General features: G+C 44.1%; 1 protein-coding gene across 1 annotated transcript in view; it reads right to left on the bottom strand.

The window, feature by feature from the left end:
• Positions 1-16,185: 16,185 nt before the first annotated feature.
• The window catches only part of LOC311130931 (zinc finger protein 644-like), a 32,457-nt gene continuing 27,797 nt past the window's right edge, over positions 16,186-20,845 (bottom strand). The window contains exon 9 of the mRNA XM_084163743.1: positions 16,186-17,267. Coding sequence (XP_084019869.1) covers positions 16,829-17,267 — 439 coding nt within the window. The 3' untranslated portion in view covers positions 16,186-16,828. The remainder of the gene's footprint in view (positions 17,268-20,845) is intronic.

The raw sequence follows: 20,845 nt of genomic DNA on the forward strand, positions 1-20,845 counted from the left end.
AAGCATTTTTTTTGTCCATTAAAATAACATCAAATTGATCAGAAATACAGTGTAGACATTGTTAATGTTGTAAATGGCTATTGTAGATGGAAATGGCTGATTTTTAATGGAATATCTACATAGGTGTACAGAGGCCCATTATCAGCAACCATCAGTCCTGTGTTCCAATGGCATGTTGTGTTTGCTAATCCAAGTTTATCATTTTAAAAGGCTAATTGATCATTAGAAAACAGTTTTGCAATTATGTTAGCACAGCTGAAAACTGTTGTGCTGATTAAAGAAGCAATAAAACTGGCCTTCTTGAGACTAGTGGAGTATCTGGAGCATCAGCAATTGTGGGTTCGATTACAGGCTCAAAATGGCCAGAAACAAAGAACTTTCTTCTGAAACTCGTCAGTCTATTCTTGTTCTGAGAAATGAAGGATTTTCCATGTGAGAAATTGCCAAGAAACTGAAGATCTTGTACAACGCTGTGTACTACTCCCTTCCCAGAACAGCGCTAACTGGCTCTAACCAGAATAGAAAGAGGAGTGGGAGGCCCCGGTGCACAACTGAGCAAGATGACAAATACATTAGAGTGTCTAGTTTGAGAAACAGGCGCCTCACAGGTCCTCAACTGGCAGCTTCATTAAATAGTACCCGCAAAACACCAGTCTCAATGTCAACAGTGAAGAGGCGACTCCGGGATGCTGACCTTCTAGGCAGAGTTGCAAAGAAAAAGCCATATCTCAGACTGGCCAATAAAAATAAAAGATTAAGATGGGCAAAAGAACACAGACACTGGACAGAGGAAGATTGGAAAAAAAGTGTTATGGACAGACAAATCGAAGTTTGAGGTGTTCCGATCACAAAGAAGAACATTTGTGAGACGCAGACCAAATGAAAGATGCTGGAGGAGTGCTTGATGCCATCTGTCAAGCATGGTGGAGGCAATGTGATGGTCTGGGGGTGATTTGGGGGTGGTAAAGTGGGAGATTTGTACAGAGTAAAAGGGATCTTGAAGAAGGAAGGCTATCACTCCATTTTGCAACGCCATGCCATACCCTGTGGACAGCGCTTGATTGGAGCCAATTTCCTCCTACAACAGGAAAATGATCCAAAACACAGCTCCAAACTATGCTATAACTATTTAGGGAAGAAGCAGTCAGCTGGTATTCTGTCTATAATGGAGTGGCCAGCACAGTCACCGGATCTCAACCCTATTGAGCTGTTGTGGGAGTAGCTTGACCGTATGGTACGTAAGAAGTGCCTGTCAAGCCAATCCAACTTGTGGGAGGTGCAAAGGTCTGCAAGGCTGTAATTGCTGCAAATGGAGGATTATTTGACAAAAGCAAAGTTTGAAAGACACAATTATTATTTCAATTAAAAATCATTATTTCTAACCTTGTCAATGACTACATTTCCTATTCATTTTGCTATATTTCCTATTCAAACTAATTTTATGTATGTTTTCATGGAGAATTAGGAAATTTCTAAGTGACCCCAAACTTTTGAACGGTAGGGTATATCTCTTCTTATAATCTTGGTCAGGCAGGGAAAACGTAATGGCATTTGACAAGAGATTAAGCATATTTTTTGGAGGACCAAAATGGTGCATTCCAAGCAGTTTTTATCCTTGTCAAAATGTATTGATTTCTGTGCTTTTGTAGGGTGGTTGATGTCTTCCTTACTCAGTCCTTAGCTGGTCAGTGGGAGAAGCTGACCATTCATACAACAAATGTTGTGGGGAAAATATAAAGTTAATCGATTATACACCAAGGATTGGTCCCATGGGTCCAACATTGAATGCATTGTAACCTATTTTCAAAGTGTTTTAGATTTGTTCCAGGTCAATAATACACTGTGCACATGTTCAGCTATAGTCTAAATGAAACATATACAATTCTACTCCTCACTCTTTATTATTAAAACGTATAACAGCATGTATAACAGCACTTAGTCTATTAAAGAATAGCCAACAAGGCTACTACTAATGCATTTTGGAACACTTTTTGAATTCTCATTACAACCAGGCCTGTCCTCAATAGCAAAACTTTCCATAATTGGTATATTTTCATAAATAATAAGAAGCATTCAAACATATGAAAACATCAAATTCATATACTATTTAACCCAGTGGTGTATGCTGTGGCTGTGGTAAAGTGACAGGACAGGCTAAGGGTATAGGTATAGAGAGGAGACCAAAGGGCAATGGAGTTGACTAATTTTCTTTAGCCACAATCAGTGCACCTGGGTTTCCTTCCCTTTGGTGTAATCAGAAGTAAATTATTAATGGGAGGATAAAAGTGTGAGTGTTGGGGGATCGAGACAGTCAGACAGACAGACAGACAGACAGACTACACCCTTCCATCCCTCACTGCCCATCCTTACACTTCTCCCTCCCTGACTGCTCTCCATCACCCCTCCATCCTCACTCCCACCCTCTTTCCTCCCTGACTACCCCCCTATCACCCCTCCATCCTCACCCCCTCTGAACTTGCCCCCTTGTCGTGTGGTGGCCTCTCACACCCGGCCTCTTCTGACGACCGCTTGAAGTGCAAATCTGTGTTCCAACTTGTTCCTGGTGTCTGTCAGCATGTTTTTCTCTTGTCAGCAGAGTGGGGCAATGGAAATTGTCCCAAATGGCACCCTATTCCCTATATAATGTGCTACTTTTAACCCATATGGCCTATAAGGCTCTGGATAAAAGTAGTGCCGTATGTCGGGAATAGGGTGCCACATAGGCCATCTCACCCCTGTACCTCCCCTGTAATGGGAACATTGACAGGCCAGTGACACTGCCCGAATGGATAATGAAAACCTATTGATTTTCTCTTCTTTTTTTTGAACAGGAAGCCGGCGGACAGCGGTGGCTGGGTTGGCACGTCAGAATAACCAGCCAGAACAGAAAGAGAGAGAAGGACGTGATCAATGGACTTGAACTCTGGAGCTCCACTGCCACAGACGGTAAGGTGGGTGAAAAAAGCCAGGCCAATAGACAGGGACGTGCCATCAGTCAATCCAGTTTCTCATGGTGCAGCTGCATCTCAAATGACACTCTATTCCCTACACCCAAAGAGTTCCGGCTCTGGTTAAAAGTAGTGCACTATATAGGGAATAAGGTGCCATTTGGGACATACCCATAGTCTACTGGTCCACCTGAAACACCCTGAAGGGTCAGACACTCCAAGAAATCTGCCTGCCGATAGGTAGGCCTACTTAGTTCATTTAAATACTCCAGGCCACAAGGTGGCAGTAGCTTGTTTGGCTTGTGCCTGCTTTAGCTAATGTTATACAACGGGTGGGTCTAATCCTGAATGCTGTTTGGATAAAACCACATTCCAGCCGGTGTCTATTCCACAAGTTACCACCGGCAAAATCTATGACGTTAAAATGCCTATTTACTCTGTTCCATCTGACTGTGCAATCCACTGTCTCATCAGCCCAGCCAGGCAAGTTATAAACTTGATCTCCACTATAAAAAGCATTAAGACGTTATCTCTCATTTCTTTTAGACTAACATTTAGTTTTCAACAGCGCAGATTTGTATAAACCTTGCTGTCTGTTTCTCCGATATTTGCAACATTGTTTCAATATTCAAATTCGATCTCCAGCTGTCCCATAGTAATGAACGCGTAAGGGTCGGGAGTCAGGACGAGACAGGCAGGCAGCGTTTCTCTGCCAGTCGAAATCATGAATCAGCTGGCATCATTTTTATGGATATATACAAAGAAATGTCAATTGAAAAAAGCTAAAACGAAACGAAGTGCAGGTAGTTTGCAGTCTTCCCTGCTTCAGTTTGAAGTGATTGTGTTAGCTGTTTTGTTGGCTAGCTCCTCTGAACCACAGTGTCCTGACGAGAGAGCACATTTTCTATGCCAGGCGAAATTGCACCTCATTAGTGCATTGTTATGGATGTATCCAAATACAGTGCATCGGAAAGTATTCAGACCCCTTCTCTTTTTCCACATTTTGTTACGTTACAGCCTTATTCTATGATTTTTTCTCCTTAACAATCTACACATAATACCCAAAGTGACAAAGCGAAAAAAGGTTTTTAGAAATGTTTGCAAATGTATATATATATATAAAAAACTTGAATACCTTATTTACATAAGTATTCAGACCTTTTGCTATGAGACTCGAAATTGAGCTCAGGTGCATCCTGTTTCCATTGATCATCCTTGAGATGTTTCTACAACTTGATTGGAGTCCATCTGTGGTAAATTCAATTGATTGGACATGATTTGGAAAGGCACACACCTGTCTGTCTATATAAGCTCCCACAGTTGACAGTGCATGTAGAGCAAAAACCAAGCCATGCGGTCGAAGGAATTGACCGTAGAGCTCCGAGACAGGATTGTGTCGAGGCACAGATCTGGGGAAGGGTACCAAAAAATGTCTGCAGCATTGAAGGTCCCCAAGAACACAGTGGCCTCCATTATTCTTAAATGGAAGAAGTTTGGAACCATCTAGACTCTTCCTAGAGCCAACCGCCCGGCCAAACTGAGCAATCGGGGGAGAAGGGCCTTGGTGGTTCCAAAGCTCCAGAGTTCCTCTGTGGAGATGGGAGAACTTTCCAGAAGGACAACCATCTCTGCAGCACTCCACCAATCAGGACTTTATGGTAGTGTGGCCAGACCGAAGCCACTCCTCAGTAAAAGGCACATGACAGCTCGCTTGGAGTTTGCCAAAAGGCACCTAAAGACTCTCAGACCATAAGAAACAAGATTCTCTAGTCTGATGAAACCAAGAGTGAACTCTTTGGCCTGAATGACAAGCATCACGTCTGGAGGAAACCTGGCACCATCCCTACGGTGAAGCATGGTGGTGGCAGCATCATTCTGTGGGGTTTTTCAGGGACTGGCAGGGACTGGGAGACTAGTCAGGATCGAGGGAAAGATGAACGGAGCAAAGTACAGAGAGATCCTCGACGAAAACGACCCTAAGCACACAGACAACGACCCTAAGCACACAGCCAAGACAACGCAGGAGTGACTTCGGAACAAGTCTCTGAATGTCCTTGAGTGGCCTAGCCAGAGCCCAGACTTGAACCCGATCGAACATCTCTGGAGAGAACTGAAAATAGCTATGCAGCGACTCTCCCCATCCAACCTGACAGAGCTTGAAAGGATATGCAGAGAAGAACGGGAGAAACTCCCCAAATACAGGTGTGCCAAGCTTGTAGCGTCATACCCAAGAAGACTCGAGGCTGTAATCGCTGCCAAAGGTGCTTCAGCAAAGTGCTGAGTAAAGGGTTTTAATACTTATGTAAATGTGTTATTTTTATTTTTTTAATACATTAGCAAACATTTTTATAAACCTGTTTTTGCTTTGTCATTATGGGGTATTGTGTGTAGATTGATGAGAAGAAAAAAAAACAATTTCATCTATTTTTTAATAAGGCTGTAACGTAACAAAATGTGGGAAAATCAAGGGGTCTGAATACTTTCCGAATGCACTGTAAATGTCACTTGAAAACAGCTTAAATAAATGCAAATGCAGCTACTGTTTTTATTATGGCTGCACTGTTTGACTCTCTTTATTTCGCCCATCAGACAGGATCCCCCACCACCGAGAGGTCCAAGGTTGCCACAGTAATTTCCCTGCTGACCGGACGGGCTTTGGAGTGGGCTACGGCCGTCTGGGAGAGAGGAGTGGAGGAGCTGGGTTCCTATATTCAGGGTGGTCTTCGATTCTCCACCTGAGGGCAGAGAAGGAGGTGAGCGACTACTCCAACTCCGGCAGGGTGCCCAGACCGCTGCGGAGTATGCCCTCACCTTCTGGACAGTGGTAGCCTCCAGTGGATGGAATGAGCCGGCACTCCACACCTTATTCCGAAGAGGACTGCGCGAAGAGGTCCAGACAGAGCTGGCATGTCAGGACGACAACCTTTCCTTGGACGCGCTCATATCGATGGCCATCCATCTGGATAACCTTCTTCGAGAGCGCTGGCACCCTTCTCGTCTCTTGCCTTCCTCCTGTTGCCGTCCTGAAACAGATCCTGAACCCATGGAGGTAGGGGCCACACACCTCTCTGCGGCAGAGTGGCGTTGCCGGAGATGGCTGGGGCTGTGTTCCTATTGCAGCCAACCCGGGGTCCACAGGGACAGAGGGACGGCCCCGTGATGATCCATATCCTGGGGTAGGCATGAGTTTTCCATCATCATAGCTTTCCGCCAAACCCTTCCTGGTTTCCATTTCACTGGCTGGCTGTCCCTCATGTATTGTCTCCACAGCTCTAGTGGAATTTCATCGACCAGGCCCTCGCCTCCTCCCTGAAGATCACCTCGTACCCACTCTCCTCTCCTTTTCCAGTCCAAGCTTTGGATAATCGACCATTGGGATCCGTGACATCACGCACATCACAGCACCACTCACCATCACAGTGGGACCCCTGCACCAAGAAAGCCTTCCATTCCTCATCACTGAGGCACCCGAGGCACCCGTAAAGTCATCCTCGGCCTACCCCATCATCTCCTGGTCGAGGATGGAGATCACTGCCTGGGCACCCGGATCTCGGAAGACCCGCTTTCCCTTACCATGTGGTTCCACGTCGGTTGAGAGTCCTGTGGTTGTCTTCCAGCCCAACATCCCAGAGGTTTACCAGGAACTCCGGGAGGTTTTCTCCAAGACCCGCGCCACCTGTCTCCCTCCTCATCGCCCCTGGGACCGTGCCATTGACCTGCTAGCAGACTCTGTGCCTTTGCACAGCCGCGTCTACCCCCTGTCGGTGGCTGAAACCAAGGCCATGGAGGAGTACATACAGGAAGCTCTCCAACATAGTTTCATCCGCACATCCACCTCCCCTGCATTGGCAGGCTTTTCTTCGTGGCCAAGAAAGAGGGAGGTCTGTGCATCGACTACAGAAGTCATGACCAGTCCCAACCACCATAAAGAGACTACAACGGTTTTTGGGGTTTGCCAACTTCTACCGCCGCTTCATTAAAAATTTCAGCTCCATCGCCTCTCCTCTCACCTCTCTCCTCAAAGGTGGTCCCCGTAAGTTGGTGTGGAGTCCTGAAGCCGATGAGGCCTTCTGACTACTGAAGGGGCGTTTCACCTCTGCCCCATTGCTGAAACACCCAGATCCTACGCTGCCCTTCGTGGTGGAGGTGAATGCCTCAGAAGTGGGCATGGGGGCCGTCCTGTCACAACGTCAAGGTAATCCACAAAAATTGTATCCATGAGCATACTACTCTACAAAAGTCTCCTGCAGAAAGGAACTTTGAGGTCGGCGACAGTGAGCTCCTGGCAGTGAAGTTGGCATTAGAGGAGTGGAGACACTGGCTGGAGGGCGCCAATAATCCGTTTCTCATCCTCACCGACCATCAGAACCTGGAGTACACACGGACAGCGAGGCAGCTGAACCCATGCCAAGCAAGGTGGTCCCTTTTCTTCACTAGATTCAACTTCACCCTGTAATACCGCCCAGGTTCAAAGAACATCAAAGCCGATACCCTGTCCCGTCTCCATGATTCGGGAGAGGTTCCTGTCCTGAGTGCGCCCATCATACCGCCCTCCCGAATCGTTGCCCCCGTGCTTTGGGACGTAGACGTGGAGATCCGCCAGGGTCTGGAGAGGGAACCCATGCCTGCTACCTGCCCTCCGGAGCGCACCTACGTTCCCACGGAGGTAAGGGATTGGCTGTTGACCTGGGTGCACACATCTCTCGTCGCTGGACACCCAGGTATCACCCGCACTATTCAATATCCGGAAAGTACTAGTGGCCCACCTTGGCGCAGGATGTTGCTCGCTACGTCAACTCCTGCTCCGTAAGTGCCCAAACTAAATCTCCCCGGCACACTCCAGCAGGGAAACTCCTTCCCCTTCCCGTGCTTCAGCGGCCTTGGTCTCATCTGTCCATTGATTTCGTCACTGATCTTCCCTCTTCTGATGGTTTCACTACTATTATGGTTGTTGTGGACAGATTCTCTAAATCCTGCCGTTTTATTCCTCTCTCTCGTCTTCCTACCGCTCTCCAGGTCGTTGAGGCACTGTTCCAGCAGGTCTTCCAGCACTATGGCCTTCCGGAGGACATCATCTCCGACCGTGGCCCCCAATTAATGTCACGGGTATGGAGCGCCTTTATGGAGAAGCTGATGGTCCTTCTCAATTCCGGGTACCGGCCTCAGTCCAACGGGCGGGTGGAAAGAATGAACCAAGAGCTGGGGAGGTTCCTTAGGAGTTACTGCCAGGACCGGCAGGGGGAATGGGCCCGGTTCCTTCCCTGGGTGGAGTACGCCCAAAATTCACTGAATCACTCCTTCATATAGCCCTCAGTAGCCTATGTCATCAGGCAGCATTGGTTTTGGTGATGTTCAGTACGCTGCTCCTTCATATAGCCCTCAGTAGCCTCAGTCATCAGGCAGTATTGGTTTTGGTGACGTTCAGTACGCTTCTCCTGTTTTGTATTATCTTCATGTTTATTATTAAACTCACCTTCTGCACCTGCTTCCTGACACTCTGCGTATAATGGTTTTTCTTTATTAAATCCGCCCACCCCGCGTATATAACCGCAGGGACTGCTGGTTATGAGTCAACCCGCGCATCACTAGTCTGTACCATAACACCTTAACACACACTAACCTTCTCTGGGTGGCTGGGAGCTTTTCTTTAGACTACTGCAGTATCACACAGTTTTACAGACACTCAATGCGCCAGAGTTTTTTTTTCTGACTTCCTAAAGCGCTCCTATTAATATGAAACAATTTGTCTAGTTGCTCAGCTCTTACTTTCTGTACAGATTAACATTAACAAATAAAATACAATGATGATTCAAGGCAAACGCTGTTGCTATTCTCTCATTTTACAATGCTAACTCATTACCATTCACTGGTTCTGATTAAATGCAGCTAGTCCCTCTCTCTCTCTCTCTCTCGCTCTCTCTCTCTCTCTCTCTCTCTCTCTCTCTCTCTCTCTCTCTCTCTCTCTCTCTCTCTCTCTCTCTCTCTCTCTCTCTCTCTCTCTCTCTCTCTCTCTCTCTCTCTCTCTCTCTCTCTCTCTCTCTCTCTCTCTCTCTCTCTCTCTCTCTCTCTCTCTGTACTCCATGTGGTACAGGGGAATATGGGGTTGATGTTGATTCTCAGGCCCTAATGCTCTGGTCTGCTGCTAGCTATCACCGCACCACTATGGCAGATGGCCAGTGTGGCTCCTACCACCATAACACATTTCTTTATGTTCCTCTCCTCCTCCTCTCTCTCCTCCTCCTCTCTCTCCCCCTCTCTCTCTCCTGGTTGCCATTGAAATAATAAAAACCCCACTCCTGGTCATGGCTGGCACAATCTCATTATAATCTCTCTGTTTTTTATTCATGGGGCCCCTTGGGACGCCGTCTGCCCGTGACGTGGCTCCCAACCTCCGCAGAGAACATCTTTTGAAACAGCCAGCAGACCTAATGAAGTCGCAGAGTGGCACAATTATTTCCCTGAGAAGGAGCATTAATGTACTTGAGAATCCCCTCCGGAGGAACATGATGACAATTGGTTTGTACAGCTTTGATCGTCCAGGATAATCTGCAGGGTTGGCCCCCTGTGCCATGGGTTGGGTTTCTAGCAGATGTGGGTTGCATCCCAAATGGCCTGCTATTCCCTGTATAGTGCAATACGTTTGACCAGAGCCCTACGTGGAACCCAGAAATGGTTACGATAAAACAGCAGTCACACCAACCAAACATTCTACTCACAAAAGCTAAAAACAAAAGGTGAATGGCAGGTTATATAAAATCAGTGTATATTTCTTCTGTTGAGACAAAACTGTATAGACCAAGTTAGCAGGATTTGTTAGGGGGTGAGAGACCAATAATGGTAAAGAATTGGGGAAAAAATTAAATAATGTGCTTGAACAAGTTAAAATAAATAAAGTAAATGAACAAGTAAAAAGGCCAATTCAAGTATTTTATTTCAATATTGTATTTCAGCAAGTTCTTGCTATATTTACTACAGAAAGCTGAATGAATACATGGTATATAGCGCCTTCTTTCTTTATACATCCAAAATGAGGTATGGATGTTAAACCAACCAGACCTTATTACAGTACATTCACATCTCTCAGACATCATCTAGTGTTGTCTAGATGAATAAAACATTAAGCTTATGTATTTTACTTAGCATAATATAATATATATCTGGAAGTTTAAGCACCATGAAAATGTGATTTACATTGTAACTTGACTTAGATTAAAAAGCTCCTAGTCCTTTTATTGGACTGTAAAATCAATTTCGGAAGGGAAAGTTAAGTTCTCCATAATAATATTAGAAAGTAGTGTTTGGCGGTGTTGAATCATCAAAGAACGATACAGAAGAATGTGCTTCATTAACTAGGCCTAATAAATGCCTTAAAGCAATATTTCACCACTATCTCAGCCTTGCTTCATATTTTGTCTTACCTCTTAATGATTTTATGGAAGAGAGACTACCCACTGGGCACACACTGGTTAAATCAACGTAATTTGTCAACGTATTATGATGTGGAATCAACGTGGAAAATCCATTTGAAGAATGTCATCAACCAGTACTGTTTTCATCTAATTTCAACCACTGTTTTAAACATTGAAATTAGGGTAAAACTTCCAACCTAAATACATTGACTTCACCTGACAGGTTGTTACATCAATCTAATTTCAACATAATCATCAGAACTATGTAAATGTTAAAATTATGTTGAAAACATAGAAAATATTTTGTTGAATTTCATATTTGATTAGACATTTTATTTGACCTTGTTTCAATGTTGATAGTAAAATGGTATGTTTGAATCAACGTCATTGTTTCAACGTCATGCTATCATCCTAAATAAAGAGGTATATTGAAATAAAATGTGAAGCTATCGTCCAACGATTCCTGCCTGAACATCAACTCCTACTGTTATATGAGGGGTAATGCACTTGAGTGAGAATAAGTCCATCATCCAGATGCCTACCACTATGTATCCTGCTTAGCTTCGGAACCAAGATGTGTTCGATCCAGCTGAGCTATCACGTCAACACATTTAGACATTGATTCCATACTAATTTGTGTAGACTACCTAGGCCCAAATAACTAAATAACATTTACATTTACATTTTACATTTTAGTCATTTAGCAGACGCTCTTATCCAGAGCGACTTACAGTTAGTGAGTGCATACATAATTTTTTATTTTTTCATAACTCCTCTAACTTTTCTCACACAAGCTGATTATGAATGTAAATTCGGAGTGAAGTTGGGTTTACGTAGGCTACATTAACATCTGATTTGCCCAAAGGACACCATCATTTCAACGTGAAGCTAGGTATACTATCATTCGTCTAAGGTTGATTGCATCTTTGAAAGTTTAGAAGTAGTTACCATTAGCCCTATAAATAGGATGCCAAATTCATTATACTAATAATGCACTTTTACCTTTGGACATTGTCTTTTATATATGTTATTCATAATATATAATTTTTTTACATTTTAGTCATTTAGCAGATGCTCTTATCCAGAGCAACTTACAGTTAGCGCATTCATATTAAGATAGCTAGGTGGGACAACCACATACAGTATCACAGGCATAGTAAGTACACTTTTCCTCAATAAAGTAGGTATCAGCAAAGTCAGAGCTAGAAAGGGGGGGGTCAAGTGCAAGTGTTGGTTCAGGATGTGCAAGTGCTCCTTCAAATGTTGATACTTGATATTTGGTTGCGTATTTTTCAACTTCGATTTTTGGTTGACATGGGAGACGTGAATCTAACATATTATATTATATATTAACAGATTACATTTGAAATCAACCAACCATCCTTCATATACAAAATAATATCCAAAGGTAAAAGTGTATTATTAATATAATGAATTTGGCATCCTATTTATAAGGCTAATGGTAACTACTTATAATCTTCCAAAGATCCAATCAACCATGAATGAATGATAGTATACCTAGCTTCACATTAAAATGATGGTGTCCTTTGGGCAAATCAGATGTCAATGTAGCCTACATAAACCCACCTCACTCCGAATGTACTTTCACATACCGCTTGTGTAAGAGGAGTTACTTTCAACTATTCAATGGTATTTAGGTAGTCTATGCAAATGAGTATGGAAGCTGGTCAATGTCTAAATGTGTTGACATGGTAGCTCAGGTGAAACAAACACACCTTGTTTCCAAAGCTAAGCAGGGTGCAAAGAGGTAGGCATCTGGCATGATTGACTCGTTCTCACTGAAGTGCATTACTCCTCATATACCAGTAGGCTATGATGCCTTATTGATGTCACTTGTTAAATCCACTGCAATCAGTGTAGATGAAGGGAAAGGAGACAGGTTAAAGAAGGATTTCTAAGCCTTGAGACAATTGAGACGTGGATTGTGTATGCGTGCCCTTCAGAGGGTGAATGGGCAAGACATAAGATTTAAGTGCCTTTGAAGGGGGTATGGCAGTAGGTGCCAGGCGCACCAGTTTGTGTCAAGAACTGCAACCCTGCTGGGTTTTTCACGCTCAACAGTTTCCTGTGTGTTTCAAGAATGGTCCACCACCCAAAGGACATCCAGCCAACTTGACACAACTGTGGGATGCATTGGAATCAACATGGGCCAGCATCCCTGTGGAACGCTTGCATCACCTTGTTGAGTCCATGCCCTGACGAATTGAGGCTGTTCTGAGGACAAAAGGGGGAGTGCAAGTCAATATTAGAAAGGTGTTCCTAATGTTTGGTATACTCAGCACATATTGAATATAGGATGACATTTATTTTATACGTTTCTATGACATTTTCAATGCAATTTCAACGTATAGATAGCTCTCATGATTATGTAGAAATTAAATTGGTGTAACAACCTGTTAGTCCGGTTAAGTCAATGTATTTAAGTTGAAGTTTTACCCTAATTTCAATGTTTGCAACACTGGTTGAAATTAGATGAAAACAGTACTGGTTTGTGACTTCTTTCAAATCCAATGTATTTTCCACGGTTGAGTCCACGTCACAATACGTTGACGAATTACGTTGAAACAACGTTGATTCAACCAGTGTGTGCGCAGTAGGTAGCTTCAATCCACTGCTTCTGTATGCTTATTTGACAAGGTTAGCAAATTAGCAAAGGTTGCTAGTCAAAGAAACTAACGAAGCAGTGGATTGAAGCAAGTCCATTCCCATGAACCACTTCAGAGGTAAGATTGCATTGCATGATATTGATGGGGTACTCAGTTTACACTCTACATGAATCCAGTAATCCAACATTCAAACTTGTTTAGAATATTTCATTAAATAAAATCTAATATTGATCTTTAGAGATAAATAAATAGAAAACGTGTTTTCTTTGCTTGATTAACATAAAATTAGAACATATCATAATTACAGTTAGCCTACTGTTTAAGTCAGAACAAGACAAATAGTAAATAATCAGCATAAAAGTTTGGGAGAAAGCAGATATTTTGTCCATACATACAATAACGACAGTTATAGCAATGCATATAATTTGTGATATGAATGATTGACCCTGTATTCTGATTATTGCTCCTATGGCTACAGTTAAAGGGTCTATTCTCATTGACTGAGAATTAAAGGGATACTTCAGGATGTTATCTACTTCCCCAGAGTCAGATGAACTTGTGGATACCATTTTTATGTCTCTGCGTGCAGTATGAAGGAAGTTGCTAACTAGCGCTAGCGCAATTGCTAACTAGCGTTAACGCAATGGCTGGAAGTCTATGGGTATCAGCCATTGCGCTAATGCTAGTTAGGATTGAATCGTGAAACTACCTCTAACTTCCTTCATACTGGTCAAAGAGACACAAACAAGGCATCCACGAGTTCATCTGACTCTGGGGAAGTAGATAAAGGGTCATTGCCAAAATCCCGAAATATCCCTTTAAGGAGAATTTCGAGAGATTCTCGAGAGGTATTGATTCTTGAGAGCCATTACTGTAATGTAAACTTGCGTATTTCTCACATCTCGAATGCTACCTCCGGATGTCGCACATGACACTCGCCCAACAGTTTCCCCCCTCTGAGCAGGTCAGTGTAAACAGAATTGTCTCTTTGAGCCCAACATTCAAACAGTAAAAATACTAATAGCAGAGCAGCTGAAATGAAACAGCTGAAATGTATAGACATTTTCATTATATTTGAGACTTGTTTTATTGAGCTTTCACCTGAAATTGCAGCAACAGCCTGTTACATTCTGAAATTGTCACCGTAGCTTTAAGAAAGGGAAGCTCAACTGTGTTTTCCCGCTTTGGCTGCTCAGAGTCACAATCCAGGCAAGACGCATGCAGCAAGAAGCTGATCAACTCACGAGGGAAAACGTTTTCAGTCGCAATTTTGCATTTACCTCATATAATGACTTCCATGATATTGATCAAATTAAGCCTGGTTTGTTCTAAGGTAACTTTAATGCACTGAAACTGTACTTTTATATTTGAATGAGAGGGGTAAACGTTCAGGCGGCAGGTAGCTTAGTGGTTAAGAGTGCTGTGCCAGTAACCAAAAGGTCGCTGGTTCTAATCCCCAAGCCGACTATGTGAAAAATCTGTCGATGTGCCCTTGAGCAAGGCACTTAACCCTAATTGCTCCTGTAAGTCGCTTTGGATAAGAGCGTCTACTAAAATGTAAAACAAATGTTTGATATGCTATCTGTGTCATTGTATTGCAAGCTACTTTTAATGTGTGTATGAACAAGAAAATAAAACCTTGAATTGTCTATACACTTCGTTGCATTATTCAAGTGTAGCTAATATGTTTCAGAGGAAAAGTTGCTTGCATTGTTGAATAGTTTGCAAGGTTACTGGCTAGTTAGTGACTACTGTGATACTGATTTGTACGTAAATTTGGAGCTGCAGAGCCAGAATGTGACGTTGCCAGCCACAATAAAAAGGTAAGGCAAGGATGTAATGTAAATTGTTTATGTACCAGTCAAAAGTTTGGACACACCTACTTTTTTTCCTATTTTCTACATTGTAGAATAACAGTGAAGACATCAAAACTATGAAATAACACATATGGAATCATGCAGTAACCAAATAAGTTTTAAACAAATCAAAATATATTTTATATTTGAGATTCTTCAAATAGCCACCCTTTGCCTTGATGACAGCTTTGCACACTCTTGGCATTCTCTCAACCAGCTTCACCTGGACTGCTTTTCAAACAGTTTTGAAGGAGTTCCCACATATGCTGAGCACTTGTTGGCTGCTTTTCCTTCACTCTGCCGTCCAACTCATCCCAAACCATCTCAATTGGGTTGAGGTCGGGGGACTGTGGAGGCCAGGTCACCTGATGCAGCACTCCATCACTCTCCTTCTTGGTAAAATAGCCCTTACACAGCCTGGAGGTGTGTTGGGTCATTGTCCTGTTGAAAAACAAATGATAGTCCCACTAAGGCCAAACCAGATGGGATGGCGTATCGCTGCAGAATGTTGTGGTAGCCATGCTGGTTAAGTGTGCCTTGAATTCTAAATAAATCACAGACAGTGTTACCAGCAAAGCACCCCCACACCATAACACCTCCTCCATGATTTACGGTGGGAACTACACATGCGGAGATCATCCGTTCACCCACACCGCGTCTCACAAAGACACGGCGGTTGGAACCAAAAATCTAAAATTTGGACCCCAGACCAAAGGACACATTTCCACTGGTCTAATGTCCAGTGCTCATGTTTTTTGGTGTCCTTTAGTAGTGGTTTCTTTGCAGCAATTCGACCATGAAGGCCTGATTCACACAGTACCCTCTGAACAGTTGATGTTGAGATGTTGAGCATTTATTTGGGCTGCAATTTCTGAGGCTGGTAACTCTAATGAACTTATCCTCTGTAACAGAGGTAACTCTGGGTCTTCCATTCCTGTGGCGGTCCTCTTGAGAGCCAGTTTCATCATAGCGCTTGATGGTTTTTGCGACTGCACTTTCAAAGTTCTTGAAATTTCCCGTATTGACTGACCTTCATGTCTTAAAGTAATGATGGACTGTCGTTTCTCTTTGCTTATTTGAGCTGTTCTTGCCATAATATGGACTTGGTCTTTTACCAAATAGGGCTATCTTCTGTATCCCCCCCTACCTTGTCACAACTGTTTGGCTCAAACGCATTAAGAAGGAAAGAAATTCCACAAATTAACTTTTAAGAAGGCACACCTGTTAATTGAAATGCATTCCAGGTGACTACCTCATGATTCCATATGTGTTATTTAATAGTCTTGAAGTCTTCACTATTATTCTACAATGTAAAAAATAGTAAAAATAAAGAAAAACCCTTGAATGAGTAGGTGTGTCCAAACTTTTTATTGGTAGTGTACATATTGTGTAAATTGAAATCTTGTCGCGCTGCCTCCTTAAATGTTTGTCAATGAGAATAGCCTCAAATTAATGGGCAAAGCATTTATCATTATCACAATGCTGAGGTGTGAGTTGTCTCTTTTGGTAATGGGTTCAAAGTTCTGACTGACTGCTAAACTGTACAAAGAAGGAAGCAAGAAGACACATTTAACATGTGTCCATGTTGCAATATGGCAAGATTATCTGTAGGTAAAACTTCACTTAAACGTAGAAGAGGTAACAGAACTTAGGTTAAAAAAGTTGAGATACAAGGTTCTGAACTGACCGTTGTTCTAGCTTCAGCGAATGTTGTTGGCATTTTTGCCTCTCAAGTAGAATTCTCTGTAACTGTAAATTCTGTAACGTTTCTGTACGTCTAAGTAACAAGATCTATCATCTACAGTATAGTATAGATACAGGTCTTATAAAATAGAGAGAAGGGCTAGTAGGTCCATGTGCATATAAAAAAAAACATATAGCTTTAGAATATTTGTATTTATCTCTCTATATATATTTATATGTATCTATCCATATTTACATGTGCAGGATAAAGATCTAAAGTGAAAATGTGTAAACAACCCTCTAGCTCAGGAAGCCACTGGAAGAAGCTCCAGAGGGGGCGTGGCCGTGTGCTGCTCCAGGCTGGGATGCTCATTGGATGAGGGATATGCATGATGCAAGAGGCGCTCATCATGGGGCTCAGTGTGCTCATGGGTTTTGGGGTGCTCATTGGGCAAGGGGGGCTCCTGCTGGGGCGAGGGGTGATCACGAGGAGAGGGGTGTTCCAAGCAGGGGTGCTCATGGCGCTCCTGGGGCTCGTGGGCCGCGGGGTGCTCATTGGACATTGGGTGCTCCAGACAGAGGTGCTGCTGGGGGGGCAAGGAGGACATATTTTTATGTAGTCCCAGGACCTCTACCATGCCAGCCCCTGTATGAGGGACACTGGTGTGCATGAGGTGTCTTTGTAAGTGCTTGATCCAATCCTCCTGGACGGACAGAGGACCCTGGAAGACAAGGTCACAGAATCTGCATGGGAGAGAGAGAGAGCTAGGTTAGGTTTGGTTAAATTAGGGTAGGCTAGGTTAGGTTTGGTTTGCAGACATATGGATACTATTTAGTAGGGGTGTAACGGTTCACCAAACCCACGGTTCGGTACGTATTGCGGTTCAGTTTCGATACAGTGGTAAAATGATGTTCAGCACTCACAATGTTACTTGCATTGTCTGTTGTGACCGGATTGTTATGTTGGGCCTCTCAAGTTGCCACTCTGATGCTGCGTTTGTAACCATGTAGGAGGTGGGAATTTACCAGTTGTGAAGTCGGAAATACCAGTTGGATGCATTCATGTGATTTGAACTTGTTGAGAAACGCTGATTGGCTAATGGCCAACAAGCTGGGTCAACCATAAACTAAAAGTACAGATATCATGCTTGTAAGCAAATTATGTTTTGATGTTGCATATTACTGCTGAAAATGCTGTTATAGAAGCCTTCCTTAGTAGGTGACATCAGAGGTTACCATGTGGGAGATGTGGGTGCTCAGGATGATAGACGAGTTTCCCACTAGTATATACCAGTTGGAGGGGCGTTAAAGTGGCTTTTTCCCAGTCGTATGTGGTAACTTCCCACTTCCCACTTAGTTTGAACGCACCATGCAACTGCCTCCTTCAGTACCAGATGCGCACTTGTGACTCTCATAAAGATGCTGTGTCTTACGGTACATCTACCACTCCGGGGTAATGTGATAGGCGGTCAATGTTAAATAAGCGCAACACAGGGTGCATTGTCCAATTCATTGAAAACTTCGGCTTTGGTTTGCTTATATAGAGCGGGTACTACCTGTTTGCTGAAATGGGTGCAAGAGGGAAGTTCGTAATGTCGTTCGAGCACTTTCACAAGGTGCTGAAACCCCCTATTCTCAACCACGGAGAATGGGTGCATATGCGTGGCTATAAATCAAAGGCTGTAAAAAAGATAAACATAGCCTACCTATCGCTCTTGTAATTTCTTTGGCCCGGTCAGAATCAGAATTAGCTTGAATGCAGAGGGGAGACGATGTTGAGTTGTTGTTTCTTTGCGTTTCCGTCTTGCTCCGGTATACTGGGGTAATGTCGGTGTAAATGTGTCAACATATTTGAGGTGTTGGCAGCTGCATAGGCTATTCTTGTTGAGTGTGGCGACATACTGTTAACCTTTTATCCACAACTCTCTGTCCATCGCCATTGTAATCTACTGGGAAGCAAAAATGTTCCCAAACTGGAGATTTCAACGATGATGGAGAATACTCCAATTCTGGTTTATCGACCCAACCCCTCACCATCGTACAGAACTAGTTCCTCACAAAAGGACAGTTTGAAATGCAGCAATTCGGATTAGAATTTTGATCACAACGTGCGCATAGGGTTTAGTTGTTTTAACGGAATAGCCTGAAAGGTTATTTGATTTACTCAATAGGCAGAGGCCTATAGGCCTAGTGTTTTTATTGCATAAATATTTTTATGTATTCATTAGGGTTCACAGAGCAGACCGGACCGAGGTCCCCGTACCGAACGGTATGAATATGTGTACCAAGCTACAGGACTGTTTTGCTAGCACAGACTGGAACATGTTCCGGGATTCTTCAGATAGCATTGAGGAGTACACCACATCAGTCACTGGCTTCATCAATAAGTGCATCGATGATGTCGTCCCCACAGTGACCGTACGTACATACCCCAACCAGAAGCCATGGATTACAGGAAACATCCACACTGAGCTAAAGGGTAGAGCTGCCGCTTTCAAGGAGCGGGAATCTAACCCGGACGCTTATAAGAAATCCCGCTATGCCCTCCGACGAACCATCAAACAGACAAAGAGTCTGGAGGACTAAGATTGAATGGTACTACACTGGCTCTGACGCTCGTCGGATGTGGCAGGGCTTGAAAACTATTACAGACTACAAAGGGAAGCACAGCCGTGAGCTGCCCAGTGACACAAGCCTACCAGACGAGCTTAACCACTTCTATGCTCGCTTCGAGGCAAGCAACACTGAAGCATGCATGTTCCGGATGACTATGTGATCACGCTCTCCGTAGCCGATGTGAGTAAGACTTTTAAGCAGGTCAACATTCACAAGGCCGCAGGGCCAGACGGATTACCAGGACGTGTACTCCGAGCATGTGCTGACCAACTGGCAAGTGTCTTCACTGACATTTTCAACATGTCCCTGACTGAGTCTGTAATACCAACATGTTTCAAGCAGACCACCATAGTCCCCGTGCCCAAGGACTCTAAGATAACCTGCCTAAATGACTACCGACCCGTAGCACTGATGTCTGTAGCCATGAAGTGCTTTGAAAGGCTGGTCATGGCTCACATCAACAGCATTATCCCAGAAACCCTAGACCCACTCCAATTTGCATACCGCCCCAACAGATCCACAGATGATGCAATCTCTATTGCACTCCACACTGCCCTTTCCCACCTGGACAAGAGGAACACCTACGTGAGAATGCTATTCATTGACTACAGCTCAGCATTCAACACAATAGTGCCCTCAAAGCTCATCACTGAGCTAAGGATCCTGGGACTAAACACCTCCCTCTGCAACTGGATCCTGGACTTCCTGACGGGCCGTCCCCAGGTGGTAAGGGTAGGTAACAACACATCTGCCACACTGATCCTCAACACGGGGGCCCCTCAGGGGTGCGTGCTCAGTCCCCTCCTGTACTCCCTGTTCACCCATGACTGCATGGCCAGGCACGACTCTAACACCATCATTAAGTTTGCCGACGACACAACAGTGGTAGGCCTGATCACCGACAACGATGAGACAGCCTATAGGGAGGAGGTCAGAGACCTGGCCATGTGGTGCCAGGACAACAACCTCTCCCTCAACGTGACCAAGACAAAGGAGATGATTGTGGACTACAGGAAAAAAAAGAGGACTGAGCACGCCCCCATTCTCATCGACGGGGCTGTAGTGGAACAGGTTGAGAGCTTCAAGTTCCTTGGTGTCCACATCACCAACGAACTATCATGGTCCAAACACACCAAGACAGTCGTGAAGAGGGCACGACAACGCCTATTCCCCCTCAGGAGACTGAAAAGATTTGGCATGGGTCCTCAGATCCTCAAAAAATTCTACAGCTGCACCATTGAGAGCATCCTGACTGGTTGCATCACCGCCTGGTATGGCAACTGCTTGGCCTCGGACCGCAAGGCACTACAGAGGGTAGTGCGTACGGCCCAGTACATCACTGGGGCCAAGCTTCCTGCCATCCAGGACCTCTATACCAGGCGGTGTCAGAGGAAGGCCCTCAAAATTGTCAAAGACTCCAGCCACACTAGTCATAGACTGTTCTCTCTGCTACCGCACGGCAAGCGGTACCGGAATGCCAAGTCTAGGTCCAAAAGAATTCTCAACAGCTTCTACCCCCAAGCCATAAGACTCCTGAACAGCTAATCATGGCTACCCAGACTATTTGCACTGCCCCCCCACCCCATCCTTTTACGCTGCTGCTACTCTGTTAATTATTTATGCATAGTCACTTTAACTCTACCCACATGTACATATTACTTCAACTACCTCAACTAGCTGGTGCCCCCGCACATTGACTCTGCACC

The sequence above is a fragment of the Coregonus lavaretus genome, assembly GCF_964263955.1.
Source record: "Coregonus lavaretus genome assembly, chromosome: 6".
NCBI lineage: Eukaryota > Metazoa > Chordata > Actinopteri > Salmoniformes > Salmonidae > Coregonus > Coregonus lavaretus.